The 14,174-nt window shown below is 38.9% G+C and overlaps 1 protein-coding gene across 3 annotated transcripts in view; it reads left to right on the plus strand.

Annotated features, from left to right (window-relative positions):
* The window catches only part of creb5b (cAMP responsive element binding protein 5b), a 74,650-nt gene that overhangs the window by 42,836 nt on the left and 17,640 nt on the right, over positions 1-14,174 (plus strand). For 2 of the 3 annotated variants that reach the window (XM_052577958.1, XM_052577960.1), the window contains exons 8-9: positions 12,958-13,044; positions 13,419-13,736. In XM_052577958.1, the coding sequence (XP_052433918.1) occupies positions 12,958-13,044; positions 13,419-13,736 (405 nt within the window). The remainder of the gene's footprint in view (positions 1-12,957; positions 13,045-13,418; positions 13,737-14,174) is intronic. The other variant, XM_052577959.1, reaches the window with a different exon arrangement.

Here is a 14,174-nt window from a genome sequence, read left to right on the forward strand (position 1 = left end):
CCCCAGCTCGCAGCTGCTGGCAGGGTCTTGCTTCAGGGGGCGAGAAGGGAGTGGGGGTGGGGGTTGTTAAAAATGAGCTAATGGGCGGTGTGGTGCAGGAATGGGGCATGCGCGGCGAGGCACAGCAGGACCTGGACGTGGAGAAACGAGGGCAAGACCCTTATTGAGTCTGGCATCAGTATTCAGGGGGAACTGGGAGAAATAGATGGGCGTCTCGTACCTTGGAGTCTTCAGAGTGCAGGAACCAGTGCCAGGAAAATTACAGCTCAGATTTATGCAATGAGGGAGAGTGAACATAAAGCACAGTACAGACCCAGAGGGCTCAAGGACTCAAGAGTTAGTGGCTGAGACATTGAATCTATGGGACTCTAGTGCAGGATACTTTATACCTCTGTTTTCAACCTCCTCTGCGGCGGGAAACGACTGTAAAATAGCCAAAACAGCCATGACTAGTACGGATAGAATAAAAGGATAAAATTACATTTTGCTATTAGTTATATTATATGGAAATTTCAATTTAACACATTACAGTTTATTAACAATATTTTTTTCGTTTGAATTGTATTATTTATTTTTAATGCCAAGAAATATTTCTTTATTATAATCAATGTTGAAAACATTTTTTTATTTTATATTTTTATTAGAAAGCTCAAATGAACAGTGGCCAGCCGCATAAACTACTTAGACTAGTCTTAAAAGTTAACCATATGATTTTGTCTTCAAGGCTGGTCATAACTTTTTTAATTTAGTTACATAAATTGGTATATTGGGCTAATTTGAACCTGAAAAGTTAGACTGATTACCACTTGGTTAACCACTAGTTTTACCTATATAACAACCAATGATAACCACTAGTTAGTCTTTCTATTTCTTAAGTCACAGCCTTAAAATTGTAAGTTTATGCAACTGGCCCCAGCATTTATATAAAATATGCATTAATATCAATTATATATATAACTCATTTGTTTTTTTATAATTTACTTGTAACACATTTATTCATAATATAATTCTTTAATATGAAATATCATTTAAGTGCGCCCCTAATTTTACAGATTTTCATGAAACTAAGGGCTCCAACTTTCTGGTTCATTTTGGAAGGAGAGAGAACAATCTCACAGTTTATAAAGTGTAATCATTACAGGCAAGGAACAGGAGAGAGATGAAAGGAAACAGAGAAGAAAAGGAACAACACTGAGAGAGATTGAAAGAAAAAGTATTAGACAGGTAGAGCTGTCACTGATATGGTTTAGAGTGTGTTTAGTTGGCAGCAAGTCTGGCAGACAGCCTCTTTCTGGCACAACTCACACACATGCACACACGTCCTGCTCCATTTCTACCCAGGGGCTCCCTCTTTGCCTCTGACCTCATTCACTTTGATTTACTCCTTCAGCAGCAGCCAGCAGGTGTGGCCCTCCCTCTCTCCTTACACTCTTTTATTGATATGAAGTCATCCCTCCGTCTGCAGAAAGCTGAGTCTGTTGTCAAAGATGCACCTTGATGCACTCGCGATGATATCACTCAAACACGAGTGTCACGAAGGAAGAGGCAATTAATAAATACCATTAATGTGCAATTACCCATCATGCCTCAGGCTTTGTGTAAGACATGACTGAGTGAGAGAAATGAGAGGTCAGAGAGGAGAGGCTAAAGATCAGCGATGAAACGGAGAAGGTTTTTAAAGGATTGCTGCTCTTATGACTGTGGACAGACGGACATTGCAGGATATCTGTGTGGATATCGCATGAACGAAACCTGATAGATCATCGTCTGGGCTCTATTGAGCTATATTGTGTTTTATATCGCTTAAAATATCGGATGATTGATTTGGAGAAGGAAAGGAACAGGATGAGAAAGATTGCGGGTCATTTCTCAAGATGTTGTGGAGGATGTTATCCATGTCCAGAAATATTTCACTAGTCTTGTGTTGCCACGACTTACTGTATGCAAAAATTTTTGCTCTGAAGGGGCATCTTTGATATTATTTCAGCAATTTTCTACTAAAAATCTAAAACTTTTTATGCATTTTAGCAGTTCATTTATACAAAAATGGCATTTTGGGAGCCTAAAAATGGAGTCTTCAAAAGGACATGAATTTGTGGATCATGCGCATGCAATATTATGTGTTCAGTCTACAGGTATGTGTACAGGTGCGTAGTGTTTCTTTGGAAAGTGACATTGCCAACAACTGGCCTGGTATGCATCATAGAGCGTTTTAGTCGTTTTTCCAGATCCATGTTAACAGGGATCGTTTTAAAAATGTTGTCGCCTTACAGTATATGTAAATCTTTTCAAAAACAGAAAGGAAAAACCTTACCATTTTTAGTACATTGTTGTCATGTAAACATAGTGCTACAAACAAAACTCTTCGAGTATCTTTCAGCCTTCGAGTATCTTTTGCAACCAGCCAATCAGATTAGAGCTTGCCAGATCAAGAAAGTCCTTTCCAGTTTTTCAATGACCAATTCTTAAACTTTTACATTCAGTCCCCAACTTTCTTTGGTTGCATCTCATCTCACACAGGTGCTTCACACACTTCTTTCAGTCGTGAAGCAGTTCAGGAGAGTTTACCTCTAAAGTATAGCTTCTCAACAGGCCAACACTTGTGTTAGAATAATGACTGTTTTCCCCAGGTTTTGCAGTGCCAGCGTGCAAGACAGCACTATCATTACAGGCTAATACAGCTGCTGTTTCAGCTCTTAGGGCTCGACTCTAATGTCTGTTTACACCTCATTACGAAAGGCAGATGAGACCTACTCAGTGACACACATCAGCACTGATCTGGGTTCTCAGCTCACGTCATAAGAGATTATGAACACGTAACATAAACAGGTTATATTACAAGCCTCCCTGCACCGGTCATTTCTACCTGCCAGATTTGGAAGAGAAAGTTTTCCTTGAAGAACTTGGGTGAGAGTACTATTGTTTTTAATCTTTTCTGCTCAGTCTAGTTTTGGTTGGAAGTGTAAAGAATGAACAAACTTAAGTTAATGCTTAACAAATGTGATCTGAACTTCCTACATTTACATTTACATTTAATCATTTAGCAGACGCTTTTATCCAAAGCGACTTACAAATGAGAACAATAGAAGCAGTCAGGTCAACAGGAGAACAACAACAGTATACAAGTGCCATGACAAGTCTCAGTTAGTCTAGTATAGAACGCATAGCCAGGATTTTTTTTTTTTTTTTTAATTAAATGAACAAAGACAAGAAAATGAAAAGTACTGGTGTTAGTAGGTTAAGTGCAGGCGAAAAAGATGAGTCTTCAGACGTTTCTTGAAAATTAGTAAAGACTCAGCTGTACGAATTGGGATTGGGAGGTCATTCCACCAGCTGGGCACAGTCCAGGAAAAGGTCCGTGAGAGTGATTTTGAATTTCTTTGGGATGGCACCACAAGGCGTTGTTCACTTGCAGAGCGCAAACTTCTGGAGGGCACATAGGATTTAACTACAATCCTATGAATCCTATGATTCCTAGTTTTGATGTGTCAGTTTTTTGCCCCGTAGAGTGACTAATGGTTTCAGATTTTTTCTGGGTTTCTGCCAAAAGCAGAGCAGGTTTGATTGATGTTACCAAAAGCTTTAAAGAATGAAATGTCTTTCTGAAGTCTTTTTTTGGTAGCTGATTACTTGCTCTATATCCTTGCTCTATATTTAATTTAGTCATTTCTGACTTCTCTTCATACATATAGAGTGCAACAGTTGGGTTCCAGAAGTAAAAACTCCATTCATTTTCTTCATAAGGAAAGCAAATTTTAATTATAACTTCGATAACCAAACCTTAGAAAGACCTATTGAGTTCCCAGGTTGTTAATTGATGGCATATGCTTTTGTTGAAGCAATCCATACACATTATTTCAAAGTATTTTTAAAATGCTGAATTTGTGGTGAAAAACTAAATTACCCATGATACTGTACAGACAATTCCACCAATTAAAGACTTGCGCTGAGCAAATTGCACCAAAAGAACTTGCAGGGAACGGCTACTCCCAACACCGCAAATGATGTTATTGAGTGTCGCATGGGGCAAAATACTTTAAAATTTGTGTATATTTGTGCATATTTTGGAATAAACTTAAAATATATTGCTTCTTCAGCATATAGTTTTGATATGATTGTAGTGCTTCATAGGATTGTAGTTCTTTCCCTCACTAAAGCAGTTAAGTACTTGTAACTTTGTCTTTTTGTCCAATACTTCAATTAAAAGTTTGAAATGTTATGATTCACTTCAGAGCTGGTTTGATTGGTTCATGGCTTAACAAAACCTTTATAAATATCTCAATGGGAAAAATATGGGCTGGCACTAACGCACTCTGTTTCGTCAAGTGTTTTAGCACAAAGCTTGTGTATTACAAATTTCTAGTGTGCATAGTGGTTACTAGGTATCTGTTAAGTGTGTACTTCCTGCTTTGTGCCATCTCTTTCAGCCTGTTGTGGCTCATTTGGCCTCTGACCCTCTGCGGCACCCTGGGGCCCTGCTCAGAGCCAGACTGATTACATTAGAGCACTGATAGCGGATGCTCTCCCTACGCCCCACAAATGATGGATGGATCCTTTGGAAGAGAAAGAGCAAGAGATACTCCAGTGCCCCCCTTCTCACTTCCTCCCTCCATCCACAGCTGGCCCAGTGCCAAGCTGAGCTTTATACGATGAGGCCCCTTGCTTGTCCCCTCTCTTTAAGTGCGGTACAGCCCCAGACAGAGGCATTCCTCAGTGTGGGAACTCTGTGTGCAATCTGCCCGGACAAGAGGGAGCGATAGGTGCACAGCTGCCCAGGTTTAATCAAAGTGAGAGTTGTGTTGATTGACAGCTGGCGCAATCAGTCAGAGGTGTTTCTGTGCACTGTGACCCCAGATTGTCAAGTATGTTAATGGATGAAAGATGGTCCCTCGGCCCCTGTGATTCTGATACAATCCATCTTGGTACACATATTAGAGACTAATACGGATGTCTTGTTTTTAGTGAAGAGATTTAGATGCAGAATGTTAGATAAGACTCCATGTCTGATGGTTTTAGACTGTTGCTTATTTCAGCCTTGAACAACTTGAACTGTTTAACCATTTCTTTTGCTGTGCTGGAAAAGATGCAACAAAATTCAGTAAAAATATTTAAATATTATACTATTCCAATATTATTTATATGCTATTTAAATATAAAAGTGTCTAAAATGTAATTTAATTGCATTAGATAGAACATCAAACTATATATTTAAAATACATTTATTTCATACTAAGTGTAGTTTAAATATATTAACATATATTTACTGATATATCGCTTGAGCCTTATAAAAATGTATAACTAATTAATTTCTTAATAACAAACCTAAAATATGTTTTAATGTCACTGTTGATAAGGATTGTTTAATTACATCAGTTTTTAAATGTAAGATATTTAAAGTGTACCTGAATTTTAGTTCCACTTTAGAACTATCATATATACTTCAGTATATATTAAGTTGGACTTCAGCGCTACTTTCACACAATTAAAGTGAACAAAATTCGCTTTAACGCATTAATAGATTAATGCCGACAATTATTTTAATTGCAAGTTAATGCAGTTTTTTGTTATTATGATAGTCCGCTGCTCACCGACTCTGAATACAAATACAGACAAATCATGGGTCACAGGAGGGTATGTGCCCAATCAAATTATTTAGGCTAAGCATCAACATTCACAAACCAATATCCACTGTTGTTTTCCACTGTTACAGAAAAGAATGCAAGAAAGCTCATTATCGTGACTTTAGCATGTGAAGACAGCCGTGAGGTATTCTCGCTCAACACAGTGGAGTGAATTGTTTTGTTAATTTTGTGTTTTATTATTTTGAGTCGTATGGGATGTGGTAACATACGTCCCTCTCACAATATATTGCTTTACAGATCTATAGCTTTTTCCACTCAGAAATATTCACGCAATCACGCAGCAGTGATCTCTAATAGTGATGGCCGATTCGTGAACGAATCGTTCAATTTAACCGGTTCTTCTTAGTGAACCGGTTGAACCAGTTCACCAAATCGAACTGAATCGTTTGAAACGGTTCACGTCTCCAATAAGCATAAATCCACAAATTACTTAAGCTGTTAACTTTTTTAACGTGACTGACACTCCCTCTGAGTCAGAATAAACCAATATCCCGGGGTAATCCATTTACTCAAACAGTACACTGAATGAAATGCTGTGAAGACCGAACTGAAGATGAACACCGAGCCGAGCCAGATAATGAACAAACACGCCCACTGCTGGAGCAGTTCTCGTTCTCGAGTCAAGAACCGGTTGCTTCGGTGTTCGGATCACCAGTACACTCAACCGAGAATCGTTTCTGTCGGACGCGTCCGATTTGAGAACCGATGAGCTGATTCTCATTCTCGAGTAAAGAACCGGTTGCTTCGGTTTTCGGATCACCAGTACACTCAACCGAGAATCGTTTCTGTCGGACACGTCCGAATTGAGAACCGATGAACTGATGATACTGCGCATGCGTGTAATTTTGTAAGTATTTTGTTAAACATCGGAAAGTGTGATAAAGTAACTATATTTTATTTTGATTTTTTTTTTTAATTATTTTTTTTAGATTAATGTTTCCAATCTGTATATTGTATATAATGTATAGGCCAAATGGGTTTTCAGGGAAGTTGGACAATAATTAAGACTCTAAAGACTCTTATGTTTAATAGGAATAAGGGATGATTTATGAGATATCTGTACTGTATTTATAGTTAATGATGACATTCACAAATTGAGTTTGTAGTAAACAGAACATGAACACGAGTAGAGCAGCTGATGACACTGAACTGCAGCACGTGCCGGTTAGAGCGATTCTCGTTCTCGAGTCAAGAACCGGTTGCATCGGTTTTCGGATCATCAGTACACTCAACCGAGAATCGTTTCTGTCGGACGCGTCCGAATTGAGAACCGATGAACTGATGATACTGCGCATGCGCGATTCAGCGTGAAGCCAACTGACTCACAGCATGTCTCTGAACCGAAGGGATTCTTTTGGTGATTGATTCTGATTCTGTACTAGTAGTTATGAGCGGGTATTTTGAGGGCTTGGATGAAGGGCAATCTGGCGAAACGTAAGTTAATTTAATAACAAATACATCGCAATGGATTATGTTTAGTAAGTGGATCATGGTTTCTGCACTGATGACACCTAATTTATTTACTTTATATCTTCAAGACTTAAATCCTCATATGCACATTATTGCTGTTACTGTATTTAGGTGTTGTTGCAAAACTCAAATGTAAACTTTTCATGATTATGAGGTTTTAACTGACTAAAGTTATGATTACTGACTTTATATATTTGAATGTTTGATAGACGTGAGGCCATTACGTCATCGCCAATGACGTCATTACGTCGAGCGTGAAAGAACCGATGAACCGGTTTTTTCAACCGGTTTATTGAATCGAACCGTCCGAAAGAACCGGTTCGCGGAAAAGAATCGAACTTCCCATCACTAATCTCTAACTGAACTGGTCCGCGCTCTTGCCCACCTCTTCCAACTGAGCCAGGGACAGCTAAACGGAGTGATCAAACTAGTCAAATGAACCAGGCTTTGAAGGTCAAACGCACTTCAGCACGGTTAAGATTGCCTAGTGTGAGCCAGTGACGGAGTACTCGAGTCCTGGACTCGGACTCGAGTCCGACTCGAGTCACTATTCTTTGGACTCGAGTCCGACTCGGGACTCCATTCTCTGGACTCGTGACTCGACTTGGACTCGTGGACTGATGACTCGTACTTGGACTCGGACTCGGATTTGAGCATTCATCACGTTGTTTTTGACAAAAAATATTATAAAAAATGTTTCGTGCCCAAGACCGGCCGGGATCAGACACTGCTACCGCTCGCTCTCTTTGCTTGACAACACACTCACTGACGTCACTCACTTTGCTTTTTTTCCAAAGCGCTTGGGCACTTGCGGGAAAGGATGAAGCTGATTGGTTAGTTCTTGTCACATGACCCGCGGTGCGCTTGTGGCATTCTGAAAAGTTGAGATGTTTTTAACTCGTTGCGCGTTGCGGACGCGCCTGGATGCTTCCATTATGAGCGCGCATATGCTTCCATTATGAGCGTGCATACCGCGCGCCTACATTGGAAATAAAGAACATGAGCGTAACACACACACACACATTCACTTTAACACATACAAACGCACACACGCTAAATCACTCGTCAATGAGCGTGAGAGAGCGTTTGTGTGTGAGTGATCACTCACACACAAACGCCCTCTCTCTTTCTCTCTCTCTCACACACACACACACACACACACACAATCATTGTAATATGCACGTTTCTTTTTTTCGCCGAGTGTATTTCTGTAATACAGTGTTAAAGGATTAGTTCACACAAAAATTGAAAATTTCCTAATTGTTTACTCCTCCCAATGCCATCCAGGATATCTATGGCGTTTTTTCTTAAATTATTTTTTTTAAGGAAAACATTATGATGTTTTCTTCATATAATGGACTTCAATGCCTACCAACTCAGTTGGTTGCTATTGTTTCCTCAAAAAACTAAACAAAAAAAAAAATCCAATAAGGTACTCGAGACTCGACTTGGACTCGAACTCTGGTAATGGTGACTCGACTTGGACTCGACTCGGACTCTTCTTTGGTGACTCGGACTTGTACTCGGACTCGAACACTGGGACTCGAGACTCGACTTGGACTCGACAGTTGGTGACTCGACTACAACACTGGTGTGAGCACACCCTAATTATTCTCCATCATCCTGCACACACGAATCTCTACCCACCCATCAAGTGTTGTCCCATTATATGCCTTTGTTATAATGTTATGATCGAGGCTCTGGACTCTGACCATAACTTTTTTTTTTTTATAAAAAGCTATAAAATAATTTCTATAAAAACGCTAATGTCCTGGCAGTGACAAATGGTTTGTTTTATAATTTATTTAATTGCAGTAATGTTATAAGTTGAAATTTAGGCTACAATAAATATTTTAACTGCTACTATGTAAAAGTAACAGTGCTGTAAAAAGCATATTATTTGTTTAAAGTGTTTGCAAACCAAATGTTATTGCACTTTTGTACTGTACATATAGCAGAAGGACTACTTTTAAACGAAAAAAATGCACAATACACTACTTTTGAATGAATTCTTAGTTTTGTACACAATGCGATTAATTGTGATTAATCGCAGACAATAATGCGAATAATTGTAATTAAAATGTTTTATTGTTTCCCAGCACTTATATATATATATATATATATATATATATATATATATATATATATATATATATATATATATATTCATGTGCTTCTTCTAGAGCCACTCATTTGTTGCCTTGGCAGTATGTTTCGGGTCATTGTCATGATGGAAGACCCATCCAAGACCCATCTTTAGTGTTTTGGCTGAGGGAAGGAGGTACAGTATATGGGCCTGTCCATTTGCCCCTCAATGCAGTGAAGTCATGCAGTCCAGTCACCCCTTGATGACCACTGAAAAACAGTCCCAAAGCATATTTTTTCCACCTCCGTGCTTGACTGTAGTGATGGTGTTCTTGGGGTCATAGTTAGCATTTCTCTCCCTCCAAACACAGAGAGTCGATTTAATGCCAAATAGCTTCATTTTTATTTCTTCTGACCACAGCACTTTCTTCCAAGCATTCTCTGAATCATTTATATTGTTCATCACAAACTTTATGGGCCTGTACATGTGTCTTCTTGAGCAGTGGGACCCTGCGGGTGCTGCAGGATTTCTTTCCATTGTAGTGGAGTGTGTTACCAATGTTTTGCTTGGTGACTGTGGTCCCAACTGCCTTAAGATCATTAACAAGCTCCTCCTGTGTAGTTCTTGGCCGATCCCTCACCTTTCTTATGATTATCCTTACCATGAGGTAAGATCTTGCATGGAGCTCCAGAGAGAGGCCAATTTATTTTTTTATTTTTATTTTTTTTTGCATTTCTTCCATTTCGGAATAATAGCACCAACAGTTATCTCCTCAGTATTTAGTAGAAGCACCCTTTTGATCTTATGCAGCCATGAGTATTTTTGGGAAAGATGCAACAAGTTTTTCACACCTGGATTTGGGGATCCTCTGCCATTCCTCCTTGCAGATCCTTTCCAGTTCTGTCAGGTTGGATGGTAAATGTTGGTGGACAGCCATTTTCAGGTCTCTCCAGAGATGGTCAATTGGGTTTAAGTCAAGGCTCTGGCCTTGGTCATCCCAAACGTCTTCCATTTAAGGATTATGGAGGCCACTGTGCTCTTAGAAACCTTAAGTGCAGCAGAATTTTTTTTTGTAACCTTGGCCAGATCTGTGCCTTTGAGCTCTTCAGGCAGTTCCTTTGACCTCATGATTCTAATTTGCTCTGACATGCACTGTGAGCTGTAAGGTCTTATATAGACAGGTGTGTGGCTTTCCTAATCAAGTCCAGTCAGTATAATCAAACACAGCTGGACTCAAATGAAGGTGTAGAACCATCTCAAGGATGATGAGAAGAAATGGACAGCACCTTTTATCCCTTTAGATAGGACCATGTGATATTTCACTTTTTCTTTTTTACTAAATCTGCAAATATGTAAACAATTCTGTGTTTTTCTGTCAGAATGGGGTGATGTGTGTACTTTAATGAGGGAAAAAAATGACCTTAAATGATTTTAGCAAATGGCTGCAAAATAACAAAGAGTGAAAACATTTAAAGAGGTCTGAATACTTTCCGTACCCACTGTACCAACATAAAATTCATACACACAGTCATACACTAGACATATCATATTCAGGGGAACAAAAGGTTTAGGTGCCTCGTGGCTGTCAGTGTTTTCTTAACGGAAAGTTTTTTGCATGCTGAAGCAGAAATGTTGATAAAGAAAATAGTGGGTTATTACTGTTGTGTTGGCAAAGGTTAGGATGGATTAGGATGCTGCGGGTGGGTGAAAACAGTGTCAATGCCAGTTAGGGCAGCAGTAAGGGTGGGTAGGTTAGTGCTTGTGTGTTTGGCAGCAAGTGTGTGAAGGCAGAAAGCACTGGCAGCTCCAGCAGTCAGGGAGAAATGGTATGGCTTGGCTTGGAGAGCTGAAGAACCAGCAACTTATCAAATCAATTTGAGTTTTGTTCTTCTAAATAGCAACTAGGATGATTCAGAGAACAAATCATCTAAAAAAAAAGACATCTCACAGGTTGACCAACTTGAGAAGAAAGGGATGCTGTGCTCTGGTTTGTGCCTTGGCACTCACATACGGTCCATCTGGCTATGACTCTCAGAGAGTGAATGTGTTGCCTGTTACAAACACACAGCTCTGGACACTGGCCTCTCTGACAGACTTATGAGGTTTAAATTAAAACTTATGAGGTTTAAATTACTTCACGGTAATATTTTTTCTCAGGGTTACCATATGTCCTTTTTTTTTTTTTACCTTCATATGATTTCTAGATTGCCTAAGATGTCCAGTGTTTTAGCTTTGTGAGTTCTGATTGTTTTCATACTTACTGAAGGTAATGACTTAAAAGAAGCTTGACCAATAGCATGCAGGCACTGTAGATAATCGACCAGTCGTGGTGTGCGAGAAGGTGAGCTCTACAGAGAAAGGTCAAAGCAATGTAATACGTGTAAATATAATGTATGAGGAATGTACAAAGCCCGTCTATAGGAAAACAAAAGTATAAACTGACCTTTTAGGTTAAAAAAAAAGCCTAAAAAAAGTAATATATTTAAAATACATTTATTATTAGGCCTAAAAATGTTTTTTAAATTTGTTTTTTTGCACTGTTGATGAGGATTGCGTGATATTTGAATAATATCGGTCTTTGAATGCAATTATACTTGGTTGACCTCATTTCATGTTTTCTTTCATTTATTTGGATCAAATTTGTGCTGTGATTTGTTTATTTTTTGAACCTCAGACCCATTTCTCATGAAGTCAGTCTACCTGCTCCGCTTTTGTGGAAATATATATACCGTAGACTCAACACTCTCTAAAAATACTCCAACAAGTTTTTTTTTTCCAGTTTTTTTTGCTTTGGCTCAAGTTTAAGAAAGTCAAACTGAACGGACACAGACTTACAAGTATACATGCACATGCTTATGTACTTTTTTCTCTACATGTTCTGTCAACAGATCAAACCATTGGACATATTTTGGCAGCATGTATGTTTACACTTGTGGCTTTTTTCAGACCCCTAAGTTGTCTTATTGAGCTGCCCAGAAAAATAGCTCTGTGAGAGAGAGCAGTCAGGTAAATATATTCCAAACACAGATGCGCTTTGAGCGTCTCTAGAGTCATAGATTTCAAGACCAGCCCTGGGTGAAAGCTTAAGTAGACCACACGGTTGAATCAACAGAGCGTAGGCCGAAGGGGAAATGGGCAAATCGGGTGAGAGAGTCCCCAGGGCCTTCTCGCTGCCAGACCTGTACCGCGCTGGGCTCGTTCTTCAGATGAAGCTCTTAGACAGTGACGACAGATAGTGGAATAGTGTGCCTGGGAGTGTAAGAGGATGTGTAGGTGTGTGGGTGAGAGGATAAATGGGAGTGACATTCTGTTCTGACATTCATTTACGTCACAAAGTGGGCGAGTGGTCACATTTAATCTATGGGAAAAAGTAGAATCATTCACTTGTCAACTCAACAGACAGTCATGTTTTGTCACGTTTACTGAAATTTAAATGAATCAGTATTTTGTCTTGTTTTCCAGGTCATCACCCTAAAAAAAGAAACATACTTTTTTTTTTAAGCCAAATTGTATAAGAATAAACCTCATTCAATTCATTTTAATTTATGCTTAAACAGAAAAAGAAAAAAATATATTTCCAACTATATTTATTTAAGTCAAATATAAAATTTAGATAGATAAAAATATTGCCAATAGGGTAAGAAAATTAAATGTGATATATTTTATAATAACAATAATATTTCTGTCATGACAGCTCTCAGAGGGATTGGCATGGTAATGTACATGACAATGTTAATGTGTTTTGTCTTGGCGGAATAGATGTGCTACGCTGCTGCTGCTGCGGTGGCAGAGCAAGTACCGAGATTTACTACTGCCAATACATCCACAACATGCTGCAGTGAGCATGTAAGAAATACTGCTGCTGCAAATATAACATACATGAAATAACCCCCATATAGCATATATGAATCATATTGTAGCAGATCTATACAGGTGGAGCTGGGGAAGGTGAAGGGTTTCTGAACCACGCTGCAAACTGCTACAGCCAGCACTAGTCATATATTTGAATGTTGATTTGTAAATTGTTTGTTTTATTGATGTTTAGATGTTTTCTTTGAAATACTCATTAAGAAAACTATTTTTGCATTGTTCACATCATGGCCTCCATGTGCTAATCAACGTCTAGGTTTTTTTTTTTTTTTCAGTGGACTAAAATGGAAAATCTGAAACTTACTAGTCATAATACTAATATATACCATTTTCCCTGTTTTTTTACTCAGAGACTGAAAGCTGCCCTTGCCCACCATCCAGGGGGCATGGCGAATGGCAACATGAACTCCATGGGTCATATGATGGAGATGATGCCATCGCGGCAGGATCAGGCCGGTCACCACCACCTGCACTCTCACCCTCACCAGCACATGCAGGGTCCGCCTCACGGATATCCACACCATGCCCACCACCACCCCGGCCATGCACAGAGCGCCCATCACCACCCACAAAGCCACGGGCACCACAACTCCCACCCACCCCACCTGCACCCTGCACACGGACATCAGACCTCTCCACACCAACCCATGCACTCTGCTGTTTCACAGGTACTTATCTGGAGGGAGATACAGCTTTTGAGGTTCCAATGCTGCAATATTTGGAGAGTACATTTGATGTTGAGATTGATGAGTTAAGCTGAATTTAACTTTTCGAGTTTACCTGAGTTGGGATAAATTGAGAGAGTGAAACATCAGAAGAAAAAAAAGCTAAACTGGGGCCATGTTGTGAATATCTGCCAGAAATTATTCTTATTTTTATTCTTATTTTTTATTAATTTTTCAGTTTGTATAAATAAAAACTGAACATTTAACATTTGGAAGTAATTGAAAAAAAAATGATATTAGGACAACTGTCCTAATATCACAATGAAGAACAAATCATTTAAAAAGGACATTCTTTAAAAGAAGGAAATAAATAAAATAAATAAACAAACTTGAAGTTTTCTTGAAGTATTATTAATATTTAAGGAATTTTTAGTCTGCAAA

Source organism: Carassius gibelio, chromosome B16 (genome assembly GCF_023724105.1).
Source record: "Carassius gibelio isolate Cgi1373 ecotype wild population from Czech Republic chromosome B16, carGib1.2-hapl.c, whole genome shotgun sequence".
NCBI classification, from domain to species: domain Eukaryota; kingdom Metazoa; phylum Chordata; class Actinopteri; order Cypriniformes; family Cyprinidae; genus Carassius; species Carassius gibelio.